This window comes from Petromyzon marinus (genome assembly GCF_048934315.1).
Source record: "Petromyzon marinus isolate PM22_M1 ecotype Great Lakes invasive population chromosome 70 unlocalized genomic scaffold, UKy_Petmar_22M1.pri1.0 chr70_unloc.2, whole genome shotgun sequence".
Taxonomy (NCBI): Eukaryota; Metazoa; Chordata; class Hyperoartia; order Petromyzontiformes; family Petromyzontidae; genus Petromyzon; species Petromyzon marinus.
In genome coordinates this window covers 763,785-779,162 of record NW_027422604.1, presented here as the reverse complement: position 1 = coordinate 779,162, position 15,378 = coordinate 763,785, and the positions used below count along the sequence as shown (strand labels likewise).

Genomic DNA, 15,378 nt, shown 5'->3' with positions numbered 1-15,378 from the left:
CCTCACCCCACTCCCCTCACCCCACTCCCCCCTCACACCACCCCCCCTCACCCCACTCCCCCTCCACCCCACTCCCCCCTCACCCCACTCACCCCTCACCCCCCCCCTCACCCCATTCCCCCCTCACCCCCCCCTCGCTTCTTGGTGTTGGAAACTCCGCCGCTCGTAGAAGCGTGGTCATCCCAGGGCTGTGTGTTTGTTTGTGTGTGTCTGTGTTTGTTTGTGTGTGTCTGTGTGTGTCTGTGTGTGTTTGTTTGTGTGTGTCTGTGTGTGTCTGTGTGTGTTTGTTTGTGTGTGTCTGTGTGTTTGTTTGTGTGTGTGTCTGGTTGTGTCTCTGTGTGTGTTTGCGTGTGTCTGTGTGTCTGTGTGCGTGTGTCTCTGTGTGTGTCTGTGTGCCTGTGTGTTTGTTTGTGTCTGTGTGTGTGTATGTGTGTGTGTCTCTGTGTGTGTGTCTCTGTGTGTGTGTGTCTCTGTGTGTTTGTTTGTGTGTGTCCTGTGTGCCTGTGTGTGCGTGCCTGTGTGTGTGCATGTGCCTGTGTGTGTTTGTGTGTCTGGTTGTGTGTCTGTGTGTCTGTGTGTGTGTGTGTCTGTGTGTGCATGTGTCTGGTTGTGTCTGTGTGTGTGTCTGTCTGTGCGTGTCTCTGGTTGTGTTTTGTTTGTGTGGCTGTGTGTGTGTGTCTGGTTGTGTTTGTTTGTGTGTGCGTGTGTGTGTGTTTGTGTGTACGTGTGTCTGGTTGTGTGTGTTTGTGTGTGCGTGTGTCTGGTTGTGTTTGTTTGTGTGTCTCTTGTGTGTGTCTGGTTGTGTTTGTTTGTTTGTTTGTGTGTCTGTGTCTTTGTGTGTGTTTGTGTGTGCGTGTGTCTGTGTCTTTGTGTGTGTTTGTGTGTGCGTGTGTCTGGTTGTGTTTGTTTGTGTGTCTGTGTGTGTGTCTGGTTGTGTTTGTTTGTTTGTGTGTCTGTGTCTTTGTGTGTGTTTGTGTGTGCGTGTGTCTGGTTGTGTTTGTTTATGTGTCTCTGTGTGTGTTTGTTTGTGTGTCTCTGTGTGTGTTTGTTTGTGTGTCTCTGTGTGGGTTTGTGTGTGCGTGTGTCTGGTAGTGTTTGTGTCTCTGTGTGGGTTTGTGTGTGTGTGTGTGTGTCTGTGTCTTTGTGTGTTTGTGTGTGCGTGTGTCTGGTTGTGTTTGTTTGTGTGTCTCTGTGTGGGTTTGTGTGTGTGCGTGTGTCTGGTTGTGTTGGTTTGTGTCTCTGTGTGTGTTTGTGTGCCCCCAACTGTGCCAACCTGCTGTGCTTTAGCCACCCGGCGCTCGGCTCGTTGTTGCGAGCGTCGCTCCTCCGCCCTCCGTTGTTGTTGGAGGGCGACTGCCTCCAACTGCCCAGTAGCGTCCTTCACGAGCCTCCTCCACAGAGGCCGATCTTGACACCGCTGGTACCAGTCATTGGCAAGTCCACTCAGCTCCACGTCCTCCTGTACCACATCACTCCATCTCTTCTCTAGCCTGTGCCGCGCCCATTTAGCCCCCTCGATCCGGCCGAACAAAAGCTGTTTCGGCATGCGGTGGCTGGAATGCGGGCTACATGACCCAGCCATCGCAGCCTTGCCCGCCGGAGGAGCTCACCGATGGGACCTTGCCCAGATCTTTCAAGGATTTGTGAGCTCCTCACACAATCCAGCCTGATTAAACCCAGGATGGATCGTAGGCAGGCCAGCCTAAATGTTTCTAACCGGCGAAGATGTTCCATTCGCAAGCGTAGAGAAGCGAGGGAATGACCGTGGCCGAGAAGACCTGAAGCTTAGTGCGGAGCGACAGACCAGGTAGCTTCCACACAGTGTTACGCAACCGATGAAAAGATATTGCCGCTCGACTGATTTCGGAGTGAGACCTCTGCTGTTAAACTGGAGCCGGTCATAAGCACACTGCCCAGGTATGGGAAACTCTCCCACTCTCTCCACAACTGCCCCATCACCGATTGGGAGTTGTGGGGGTGAGTGTCCGATGGTACAAAATACCCAGGCAGGTGCTTAGTTTTGGTGGGGCTGATGGTAAGGCCCCATCTCTTATTGGCACGCTCCAGTCTCAGCAGCAGCGTCTCCAACTCCTCCTTTGTATGAGCAGCTATTACCAAATCATCGGCATACATAACGTGGTTGAGCAATAGGGAGCCATCCCTTGACCGCACCCGGGCATCGATCAGCCTCCTATTATATCTGTACCAAATGGACATTCCCCCGGTACAGCTATTGAAAGCTTCACGAACTACGTGGTCAAAATAGATGTTAAATATTGTGGGAGCCAGAGGACATCCCTGTCGCACCCCAAGGTGTACAGAGAATGGCTCTGACTCCCGGCCACGTAGTTTTACCCGGGCCCGCTCACCATCATGAAGGTCCTTAATATCGTGAGCAGAGGGTCAGGGACTCCAAAAGCACGAAGAACAACCCAGAGCCCAGGCCTACTGATGGTATCATAGGCCTTGACCATGTCAATAAAGCAGAGATGTAGGTCTTGTAGGAATTCCCTACACCTCTGCTGTAGCAGACGGACAGAAAATATGGCATCTGTGCAGGACCGCCCTTTCCTGAAACCGCTTTGGGGCTCTGCAAACCTCTCCTCAGCGTGCCTGGCAAGGCGATGTTGAATAATCCTTGCCAGGACCTTTCCCGGCACACTGAGGAGTGAGATGCCCCTGTAGTTGTTACAGTCTGTGCGGTCCCCCTTCTTAAAGAGGGGGACCACCAGGGCATCCTTCCATTCCTGCGGAACCCGTCAAGTGGTCCAGACTGTTGTTATGATGTCATATAGGGCAGTCTGTGCACAAACGCCACCCTCCCTCAGCATTTCGCTTGGGAGATCATCTCTGCCCGCTGCCTTTCCTGGTCTCAGACTCCTGATCGCCTTCAGTACTTCCTCAACAGATGGCACTTCAGCCAGCCACTCACAGGGGGTGACTTTCTTCCAATATTTGAGGCACCGCAGCCTCAGGTACACACACTCAGGTACACCACACAAGGTACACACACACAGGTGCACACACACAGAGATGCTCACACACAGGTGCACACACACAAGTACACACACACAGAGGTACACACACACAGGTGCTCACACACAGGTACACACACACAGGTGCACACACAGAGATGCTCACACACACACAAGTACACACACACACAGGTGCACACACACACACACAGGTGCACACACACAAGTACACACACACAGAGGTACACACACTCAGGTACACACACAAGTACACACACACACAAGTACACACACACACGTGCTCACACGCACGCAGGTGCTCACGCATGCCCCTGCCATCCGGGGTGTGAAGCCTTCCGCGTTTCAACAAAAAAAAAATCCCCAAAAAAAGAAATCCGCACGTCGCAGACGGCGTTCCCTGCTGAGCCGACACGCACCAAGACAAAGCTCTCCCCCTCCAGTATAGCCTTCCACAGGCTGTAGGGGCAAGTGCCGTCAGCGGCAGCACCTACGAAGGCTACCGCCACTGTGGCACACGAGGGGGTGGGTGGCCAGCACCACGCCGGGCCGCCTTTGTCTCCCCAGTGCTAGCGATGTTCGCTACACACCGCTACACCAGGTACTCGGTTGAGGCTGAGTCGACCTAGGGGAGGATGCCCAGGACGGTTTAGATCGTCGCTTCACCGATGTCGGTGGTGAGCGCGAGCGGGGATCGAACTCTCGAGGTGCCGGGTTCATAGAGCCACGGGATGACCACCACCGCTCCCCGCTAGCGCTCCCCGGTCTCGCACACGGACACACTGAGACACAACGCAGACACACACACGACACAACACAGACACACGATACAACACAGACACACACGGACACACGACACAACACAGACACACACACGACACAACACAGACACACACACGACACAACACACGACACAACACAGACACACGACACACACAGACACACGACACACACACACACATGACACAACACAGACACACACACGACACAACAAAGACACATGACACACACAGACACACACACGACACAACACAGACACACTCGGACACACACACGGCACAACAAAGACACACACGACACAACACAGACACACACACACAACACAGACACACACACACGACACAACACAGACACACACACGACACAACACGACACACACAACACAGACACATGGACATGCGACACAACACAGACACATGACACAACACAGACACTCACACACGGCACAACAAAGCCACACGCGACACAACACATGACACAACACAGACACACACAACACAGACACGCACACAACACAGACACACACATGACACAACACAGACACACACAACACAGACACGCGACACAACACAGACACACACATGACACAACACAGACACACACAACACAGACACGCGACACAACACAGACACACACATGACACAACACAGACACACACAACACAGACACGCGACACAACACAGACACACACATGACACAACACACACACACGACACAACACAGACACGCGACACAACACATACCACACACAGGTATCACCACCAGCCTTTCCATTACAGGGCAAGTATGGGGCGGGGGGGTGCTGAAAGTACAAACGCAGCTCGCACAATAGGAGTGTGAAGGCCGTGACGTGGGTGTTAGTGGTGGTGGTGGAGAGTGGTCAGTGTAGCGGTCAGTGTAGCGGTCAGTGTAGCGGCCAGCGCCCCGCACTGCGAACGCGGCAATCCGAGTTCGATCCCCGCTCACGGCCACCACCAGCGCCGACGACAATGATGACGTTGGAACGATGTTGATGTGGTGATGGATGCTAACAATGACGATGGTGGTGAAGATGTAACGAGTATGGTGTTGATGTGGTGATGATGGTGTGGTGATGTTGCGGTGCCCAGGCTGGATGCATCACACAGCCGAGCAGCTGGGAGAGAAATCTCAACGTGAGTCCTGTGCAATCCAGTGCCTGCAGAAGTCGCTGGAAGTCGACCCAAACTCGGGCCAGTCCTGGTACTACCTGGGCAGGTACGTGATGTGGTCCTCTAGTGGCTAGCGGGGTGAGTGGGTCGGTGGAGTTTGTGTGATCTCCCCTGTTCTACAGAGTGAGTGTGAGTGGAGTTTGTGTGATCTCCCCCTGTTCTAAAGAGTGAGTGGAGTTTGTGTTAACTCCCCCTGTTCTACACAGTGAGTGGAGTTTGTGTGATCTCCCCCTGTTCTACAGAGTGAGTGGAGTTTGTGTGATCTCCCCCTGTTCTACAGAGTGAGTGGAGTTTGTGTGATCTCCCCCTGTTCTACAGAGTGAGTGGAGTTTGTGTGATCTCCCCATGTTCTACAGAGTGAGTGGAGTTTGTGTGATCTCCCCATGTTCTACAGAGTGAGTGAGTGGAGTTTGTGTGATCTCCCCATGTTCTACAGAGTGAGTGGAGTTTGTGTGATCTCCCCCTGTTCTACAGAGTGAGTGGAGTTTGTGTGATCTCCCCCTGTTCTACAGAGTGAGTGGAGTTTGTGTGATCTCCCCATGTTCTACAGAGTGAGTGAGTGGAGTTTGTGTGATCTCCCCATGTTCTACAGAGTGAGTGGAGTTTGTGTGATCTCCCCATGTTCTACAGAGTGAGTGAGTGGAGTTTGTGTGATCTCCCCATGTTCTACATAGTGAGTGGAGTTTGTGTGATCTCCCCATGTTCTACAGAGTGAGTGAGTGGAGTTTGTGTGATCTCCCCCTGTTCTACACAGTGAGTGTGAGTGGAGTTTGTGTGATCTCCCCCTGTTCTACAGAGTGAGTGGAGTTTGTATGATCTCCCCCTGTTCTACAGAGTGAGTGGAGTATGTGTGATCTCCCCCTGTTCTAGAGTGAGTGGAGTTTGTGTGATCTCCCCCTGTTCTACAGAGAGTGGAGTTTGTGTGATCTCCCCCTGTTCTACAGAGTGAGTGAGTGGAGTTTGTGTGATCTCCCCCTGTTCTACAGAGTGAGTGGAGTTTGTGTGATCTCCCCCTGTTCTACAGAGTGAGTGGAGTTTGTGTGATCTCCCCCTGTTCTACAGAGTGAGTGGAGTTTGTGTGATCTCCCCATGTTCTACAGAGTGAGTGGAGTTTGTGTGATCTCCCCATGTTCTACAGAGTGAGTGAGTGGAGTTTGTGTGATCTCCCCATGTTCTACAGAGTGAGTGGAGTTTGTGTGATCTCCCCCTGTTCTACAGAGTGAGTGGAGTTTGTGTGATCTCCCCATGTTCTACAGAGTGAGTGAGTGGAGTTTGTGTGATCTCCCCCTGTTCTACAGAGTGAGTGGTGTTTGTGTGATCTCCCCCTGTTCTACAGAGTGAGTGGAGTTTGTGTGATCTCCCCATGTTCTACAGAGTGAGTGAGTGGAGTTTGTGTGATCTCCCCATTTTCTACAGAGTGAGTGGAGTTTGTGTGATCTCCCCCTGTTCTACAGAGTGCGAGTGGAGTTTGTGTGATCTCCCCCTGTTCTACAGAGTGAGTTGAGTTTGTGTGATCTCCCCCTGTTCTACAGAGTGAGTGGAGTTTGTATGATCTCCCCCTGTTCTACAGAGTGAGTGGAGTATGTGTGATCTCCCCCTGTTCTACACAGTGAGTGTGAGTGGAGTTTGTGTGATCTCCCCCTGTTCTACAGAGTGAGTGGAGTTTGTATGATCTCCCCCTGTTCTACAGAGTGAGTGGAGTATGTGTGATCTCCCCCTGTTCTAGGGTGAGTGGAGTTTGTGTGATCTCCCCCTGTTCTACAGAGTGAGTGAGTGGAGTTTGTGTGATCTCCCCCTGTTCTACAGAGTGAGTGGAGTTTGTGTGATCTCCCCCTGTTCTACAGAGTGAGTGGAGTTTGTGTGATCTCCCCCTGTTCTACAGAGTGAGTGAGTGGGGTTTGTGTGATCTCCCCCTGTTCTACAGAGTGAGTGGAGTTTGTGTGATCTCCCCCTGTTCTACAGAGTGAGTGGAGTTTGTGTGATCTCCCCCTGTTCTACAGAGTGAGTGGAGTTTGTGTGATCTCCCCCTGTTCTACAGAGTGCGTGGAGTTTGTGTGATCTCCCCCTGTTCTACAGTGTGAGTGGAGTTTGTGTGATCTCCCCCTGTTCTACAGAGTGAGTGGAGTTTGTATGATCTCCCCCTGTTCTACAGAGTGAGTGGAGTTTGTGTGATCTCCCCCTGTTCTACAGAGTGAGTGTGATCTCCCCCTGTTCTACAGAGTGAGTGGAGTTTGTGTGATCTCCCCCTGTTCTACAGTGTGAGTGGAGTTTGTGTGATCTCCCCCTGTTCTACAGAGTGAGTGGAGTTTGTATGATCTCCCCCTGTTCTACAGAGTGAGTGGAGTTTGTGTGATCTCCCCCTGTTCTACAGAGTGAGTGGAGTTTGTATGATCTCCCCCTGTTCTACAGTGTGAGTGGAGTTTGTGTGATCTCCCCCTGTTCTACAGAGTGAGTGAGTGGAGTTTGTGTGATCTCCCCCTGTTCTACAGAGTGAGTGGAGTTTGTATGATCTCCCCCTGTTCTACAGAGTGAGTGGAGTTTGTATGATCTCCCCCTGTTCTACAGAGTGAGTGGAGTTTGTGTGATCTCCACCTGTTCTACAGAGTGAGTGAGTCTATGGGTATGTGGAGGGAAAAAACCGGAGGAGCCGGAGAAAAATCCACGCGGTGACCACGGGGAGAGAGAGAGAGAGAGACGCAAACTCCAAATATACAGCAGCAGCAGCAGCAGGCGTCAGGGTCGGGATCGAACCCCCACGACCTCCTGTATGCCAGGCGAGGGAGTTAACATCTCCTCACCACGCTGACGCCCTCACCACCAACCCCCCCCCACTCACCCCTCCCTCACCTGCCCCCCCCCCCCAACCTCTCTCCATCCCTTCCAGGTGCTTCTCCAGTATTGGCAAGGTGCACGATGCGTTTGTGTCGTACCGCCAGTCGATAGACAAGTCGGAGGCGAGCGCCGACACATGGTGTTCCATCGGGTGAGTGTGTGAGTGAGTGTGTGAGTGAGTGGGTGAGTGTGTGTGGGTGAGAGTGTGTGGGTGAGAGTGTGTGGGTGAGAGTGTGGGTGAGAGTGTGGGTGAGAGTGTGAGTGGGTGAGTGTGAGTGGGTGAGAGGGGTGAGTGAGTGTGTGAGTGAGTGGGTGAGAGTGTGTGGGTGAGAGTGTGTGGGTGAGAGTGTGTGGGTGAGTGTGAGTGGGTGAGTGTGCGTGGGTGAGTGTGAGTGTGGGTGAGTGTGTGAGAGTGAGTGTGAGAGAGTGAGTGGGTGAGTGTGTGTGGGTGAGTGTACTACGCTCACACACACACACACACGGTACACCCACACACACTTGCTACGCTCACACACGCTACATTCACACGCTATGCTCACACCCACTCGCTATACCCACACCCACTCGCTATACCCACACTACACACTCGCTACACACACACTCGCTACACCCACACACACACTACACACACAACCGTAACACCCACACACACATAATTGCTACACACACACACTCGCTACGCTCACAAACACTTGCGACGCTCACACACACGCTGTACCTACACACACTCGCCACGGTCACACACACTCACCACGCTCACACACACACGCGCCACGCTCACACACAGCGCTACGCTCACACACACACTACGCTCACACACACACTACGCTCACACACTCGCTATGCTCACACACACACTTGCCACGCTCACACACACACAGCGCTACGCTCACACACACACTATGCTCACACACACTCGCTACGCTCACACACACTCGCTACGCTCACACACACAGCGCTACGTTCACACACACACACGCACGCGCCACACTCACACACACACTCGCCGCGCTCACACACACACACACTCGCTACGCTCACACACACGCACTATGCTCACACGCACACACCACGCTCACACACACACACACTCGCCACGCTCACGCGCTACGCTCACACACACACAGCGCTACGCTCACACACACACCACGCTCACACACACACACTCGCCACGCTCACGCACACGCGCTACGCTCACACACACACTACGCTCACACACACACCACGCTCACACACACCACGCTCACACACACACCACGCTCACACACACCACGCTCACACACACCACGCTCACGCTCACACACACACTACGCTCACACACACACACACCACGCTCACACACACCACGCTCACACACACACACGCGCTACGCTCACACACACACACCATGCTCACACACACACACGCGCTACGCTCACACACACACACTACGCTCACACACTACGCTCACACACACACTACGCTCACGCTCACACACACCACGCTCACACACACCACGCTCACACACACACACTACGCTCACGCTCACACACACTACGCTCACACACACACTACGCTCACACACACACCACGCTCACACACACCACGCTCACACACACCACGCTCACACACACACACGCGCTACGCTCACACACACACACTACGCTCACACACTACGCTCACACACACACCACGCTCACACACACCACGCTCACACACACACACGCTCACACACACACACACCATGCTCACACACACACACACTACGCTCACACACACACACCACGCTCACACACGCGCTATGCTCACACCACACGCGCTACGCTCACACACACACTACGCTCACACACACACCACGCTCACACACACCACGCTCACACACACACACGCGCTACGCTCACACACACGCGCTACGCTCACACACCACGCTCACACACACACACCACGCTCACACACACACCACGCTCACACACGCGCTACGCTCACTCACACACACGCGCTACGCTCACACACACTACGCTCACACACACCACGCTCACACACACACACGCGCTACGCTCACACACACACACACACTTGCCATGCTCACACACACACACACACCACGCTCACACACACACACACACCACACTCACACACACCACGCTCACACACACACACTCACACACACACACACCACACTCACACACACACACTACGCTATGCTCATACACACACACACACCACACTCACACACACACCACACACACACTATGCTCACACACACACACACTATGCTCACACACACACACACTATGCTCACACACACACACACTATGCTCACACACACACACACACTATGCTCACACACACACACTACGCTATGCTCACACACACACACACACTACGCTATGCTCACACACACACACCACACTCACACACACACACACCACACACACACTACGCTATGCTCACACACACACACACACCACACACACACTACGCTATGCTCACACACACACACACACTACGCTATGCTCACACGCGCCGCCGCCGTGCGCATGCGCCCAGGGTGCTGTACCAGCAGCAGAACCAGCCGATGGACGCGCTGCAGGCGTACATCTGTGCCGTGCAGCTGGACCACGGCCACGCGGCAGCCTGGACGGACCTGGGCATCCTGTACGAGTCGTGCAGCCAGCCACACGACGCCCTCAAGTGCTACTGCAACGCCAACAAGAGCAAGGCCTGCGCAGACGGCGGCGCCCTCGGCCAGCGCATCAAACACCTGCAGGTGTGGGGGCGGGGGAGGGGGAGGGGGGGGGGAGAGGGGGGGGAGGGAGAGAGGGGGAGAGAGAGAGGGGGAAAGGGGGAGAGAGGGGGAGAGGGGGTGAGTGGGGGGGAGAGAGAGGGGGGGAGGGAGAGAGAGAGGGGGAGAGAGTGAGGGGGTACAGGGGGAAAGTAGGGGGGGAGAAGTGGGGCGGGGGATAGAGAGTGGGGGAGGGGGGGATAGTGTGTACGTCTGCGCGTGTGTACGTCTGCGCGTGTGTACGTCTGCGCGTGTGTGTCTATATACATCTGTGTATGTGTACGTCTGTGCGTGTGTCGGTGTGTATACATCTGTCTGTGTGTATACATCCATATGTGTACGTCTGTGTGTGTGTCGGTGTGTATACATCTGTCTGTGTGGATACATCCATATGTGTACGTCTGTGTGTGTGTCGGTGTGTATACATCTGCGTGTGTGTCTGTGTGCAAGGATTGGGTGGTGGTCGCGGGTTGCTGAGGAGATGGGAGTCTGCCTCAGTGGCCCGCGATCACAAATCTCTATTTAACTCCCATCAAAAAAGTAACCTGCAGCGCCACACCTATTACCATCATTAGGGCAAAAAACGGTGATCCAATCTCCCGACCCCCAGGAACAGGTTTGCAGATTTGCTGAGCATTTCTGTGAGGTCCTGGGGGAGGGGAAATCCCTCGGCCAGGAAAGCATCGTGGCACAAAGTGAGGATGACCCTGCTGAGGCTGCAGTGCCTCAAATATTGGAAGAATCACCCCCTGTGAGTGGCTGGCTGAGGTATCGTCTGTTGAAGTACTGAAGGCGATCCGGAGACCAGAAAAGGCACCAGGCAGAGATGATCTCCCAAGCGAAATGCTGAGGGAGGGTGGCGTTTGTGCACAGACTGCCCTATATGACATCATAACAACAGTCTGGACCACTGGACGGGTTCCGCAGGATTGGAAGGATGCCCTAGTGGCCCCCCTCTTTAAGAAGGGGGACCGCACAGACTGTAACAACTACAGGGGCATCTCACTCCTCAGTGTGCCGGGAAAGGTCCTGGCAAGGATTATTCAACATCGCCTTGCCAGGCACGCTGAGGAGAGGCTTGCGGAGCCCCAATGCGGTTTCAGGAAAGGGCGGTCCTGCACAGATGCCGTATTTCTGTCCGTCTGCTACAGCAGAGGTGTAGGGAATTTCAGCAAGACCTACATCTCTGCTTTATTGACCTGGTCAAGGCCTATGATACCATCAGTAGGCCTGGGCTCTGGGTTGTTCTTCGTGCTTTTGGAGTCCCTGACCCTCTGCTCACGATCATTAAGGACCTTCATGATGGTGAGCGGGCCCGGGTAAAACTACGTGGCCGGGAGTCAGAGCCATTCCCTGTACACCTTGGGGTGCGACAGGGATGTCCTCTGGCTCCCACATTATTTAACATCTATTTTGACCACGTAGTTCGTGAAGCCTTCAATAGCTGTACCGGGGGAATCTCCATTTGGTACAGATATAATGGGAGGCTGATCGATGCCTGGGTGCGGTCAATGGATGGCTCCCTCTTGCTCAACCACGTTACAGTGAGGGAAAAAAGTATTTGATCCCCTGCTGATTTTGTACGTTTACCCACTGACAAAGAAATGATCAGTCTATAATTTTAATGTTAGGTTTATTTGAACAGTGAGAGACAGATTAACAAGAAAATCCAAAAAAACGAATGTCGAAAATGTTATAAATTGATTTGCATTTTAATGAGGGAAATGAGTATTTGACCCCCTCTCAATCAGAAAGATGTCTGGCTCCCAGGTGTCTTTTATACAGGTAACGAGCTGAGATTAGGAGCACACTCTTAAAGGGAGTGCTCCTAATCTCAGCTTGTTACCTGTATAAAAGACACCTGTCCACAGAAGCAATCAATCAGATTCCAAACTCTCCACCATGGCCAAGACCAAAGAGCTCTCCAAGGATGTCAGGGCCAAGATTGTAGACCTACACAAGGCTGGAATGGGCCACAAGACCATTGCCAAGCAGCTTGGTGAGAAGGTGACAACAGTTGGTGCGATTATTCGCAAATGGAAGAAACACAAAAAAACTGTCAATCTCCCTCCGCCTGGGGCTTCAAGCAAGATCTCACCTCGTGGAGTTGCAATGATCATGAGAAAGGTGAGGAATCAGCCCAGAACTACACGGGAGGATCTTGTCAATGATCTCAAGGCAGCTGGGACCATAGTCACCAAGAAAACAATTGGTAACACACTACGCCGTGAGGGACTGAAATCCTGCAGCGCCCGCAAGGTCCCCCTGCTCAAGAAAGCACATATACATGCCCGTCTGAAGTTTGCCAATGAACATCTGAATGATTGAGAGGACAACTGGGTCAAAGTGTTGTGGTCAGATGAGACCAAAATGGAGCTCTTTGGCATCAACTCAACTCGCCGTGTTTGGAGAAGGAGGAATGCTGCCTATGACCCCAAGAACACCATCCCCACCGTCAAACATGGAGGTGGAGACATTGTGCTTTGGGGGTGTTATTCTGCTAAGGGGACAGGACAACTTCACCGCATCAAAGGGACGATGGACGGGGCCATGTACCGTCAAATCTTGGGTGAGAACCTCCTTCCCTCAGCCAGGGCATTGAAAATGGGTTGTGGATGGGTATTCCAGCATGACAATGACCCAAAACACACGGCCAAGGTAACAAAGGAGTGGCTCAAGAAGAAGCACATTAAGGTCCTGGAGTGACCTAGCCAGTCTCCAGACCTTAATCCCATAGAAAATCTGTGGAGGGAGCTGAAGGTTCGAGTTGCCAAACGTCAGCCTCAACCTTAATGACTTGGAGAATATCTGCAAAGAGGAGGGCAAAATCCCTCCTGAGATGTGTGCAAACCTGGTGGCCAACTACAGGAGGACGTGGAGCTGAGTGGACTTGCCTATGACCGGTACCAGCGGTGTCAAGATCGGCCTCTGTGGAGGAGGCTCGTGAAGGACGCTACTGGGCAGTTGGAGGCAGTCGCCCTCCAACAACAACGGTGGGCGGAGGAGCGACGCTCACAACGAGCGGAGTGCCGGGTGGCCAAAGCACAGCAGGTTGGCACAGTAGGGGGCACAGGTGGTGCATCAGCCAGTCATCACAGTCAGTCGACCCGTGGCACCTGGGTCTGCCCCGTGACCTCCTGCCAGCGGGCGTTCGACACTTCACGTGGCCTCAAGGTGCACATAGCCTGGCACAAGCGCCGTGGTGACGTCACCGCCACTTAGTGGCGAATGGCGGTTGTTGTTGTGTGTCTGTGTGTATACATCTGTGTGTGTGTGCGTGCATGTGTCTGTGTGCGTCCGTGTGTATACATCTGCGTGTGTGTGCGCCCCTCCCGCAGAGCCAGCTGTGCAGCCTGCCCCCCGGCGTGCTCGCCAGCAAGCCCAAGATGCTGCCCAGCATCGAGGAGGCGTGGAGCCTCCCCATCCCCGCGGAGCTCACGTCGCGGCAGGGATCAGCCTCCAGCACGCCACAGCAGGTGATACGCTCACACACACATACACACCACGCTACACACATACACACCACAGCAGGTGATACGCTCACACGCACACACATACACACACCACGCTACACACATACACACCACAGCAGGTGATACGCTCACACGCACACACACACCACGCTACACTCACACATACACACCACAGCAGGTGATACGCTCACACACACACATACACACACATACACCACGCTACGCTCACACACACACACCACGCTACACTCACACACCATGCTACACTCACACACGACGCTACACTCGCACACACACCATGCTACGCTCACACACATACCACACACACACCACGCTACACACACACACCACGCTACATACACACACCACGCTACACACACACACCACGCTACACACACATACACCACGCTACACTCACACACACCACGCTACACTCACCACGCTACACTCACACACACCTCGCTACACTCACACACATACACACCACAGCAGGTTATACACTCACACACTCTCCTCTACGCTCACACACACACTTCCGCGCGTGTATGTACACTCACTCTCACGTGCGTGTGCTTGTGTGCGTGTGGGGAGTGGTATTGCAGCGGTTAGCGCTACGAACCCGGCGACCCGAATTCGGTTCCCGCTCACGGCCAACACCCAGTGAGGATTACTTTAACCCGTCCTGGGCCTCCCCTAGGTCGACTCGGCCTCAAACGAGTACCTGGTGCAGCGGTGTGTAGTGAACATCGCTAGCACTGGGGAGACAAAGGCGACCGGGTAGCGGCGCTGGCCGCCCACCCCCTCGTGTGCCACTGTGCCGACCTTCATAGACGCTGCTACTCGCTAGCAGCACTTGCTCCTACAGTCTGTCACAGGCTACACGGGGGACCTTTGTCTTGATCTCAGGCATTCAAGCCGGCGCAGGACGTGTTCGGCGGGCCCACGCAGGCCGCCCCTCCTCCTCCTCCTCCGCTGCAGCAGCAGCAGCAGCAGCAGCAGCAGCAGCCCCTCCTCCCGCACCACGTGGCCATCGCCGGGGACGAGCTGCACAGCCCGGCCAAGATCCGCAAGAGTTCCTTCTCCTCCAAGGTGAGCGACGGCCTCCCTGCCTCACTCACTCACTCACTCCCCTCCCTCCCTCCCTCACTCCCCTCTCCCTCCCTCCCTCCCCTCCCTCCCACCCCTCCCCTCCCCCCCTCCCCTCCCCCCCTCCCCTCCCCCCTCCCTCCCCTCCCTCCCCTCCCTCCCCTCCCTCCCTCCTGCAGCTGGTTTGTAATTACTGATTTTGGGCCATTCGTGGTGAAGAACTTTATAGCTCCCTCCTGCAGTCTACATACAGATTCTCA

The 15,378-nt window shown here is 54.1% G+C and overlaps 2 protein-coding genes across 5 annotated transcripts in view; both read left to right on the top strand.

Annotated features, from left to right (window-relative positions):
• The window catches only part of LOC142908107 (histone demethylase UTY-like), a 163,249-nt gene extending 159,501 nt beyond the window's left edge, over nt 1–3,748 (top strand). The window contains exon 10 of the mRNA XM_076058334.1: nt 3,716–3,748. Within this exon, the coding sequence (XP_075914449.1) occupies nt 3,716–3,748 (33 nt within the window). The remainder of the gene's footprint in view (nt 1–3,715) is intronic.
• KDM6A (lysine demethylase 6A) overlaps nt 2,771–15,378 on the top strand; it is a 42,920-nt gene continuing 30,312 nt past the window's right edge. The window contains exons 1-6 of one of the 4 annotated variants that reach the window (XM_076058322.1): nt 2,775–3,151; nt 3,188–5,009; nt 7,848–7,946; nt 10,325–10,544; nt 13,898–14,035; nt 14,939–15,121. In XM_076058322.1, coding sequence (XP_075914437.1) covers nt 4,867–5,009; nt 7,848–7,946; nt 10,325–10,544; nt 13,898–14,035; nt 14,939–15,121 — 783 coding nt within the window. In that variant the 5' untranslated portion in view covers nt 2,775–3,151; nt 3,188–4,866. Of the gene's footprint in view, nt 5,010–7,847; nt 7,947–10,324; nt 10,545–13,897; nt 14,036–14,938; nt 15,122–15,378 lie in introns of all 4 variants that reach the window. The other 3 variants (XM_076058323.1, XM_076058321.1, XM_076058324.1) reach the window with 3 other exon arrangements.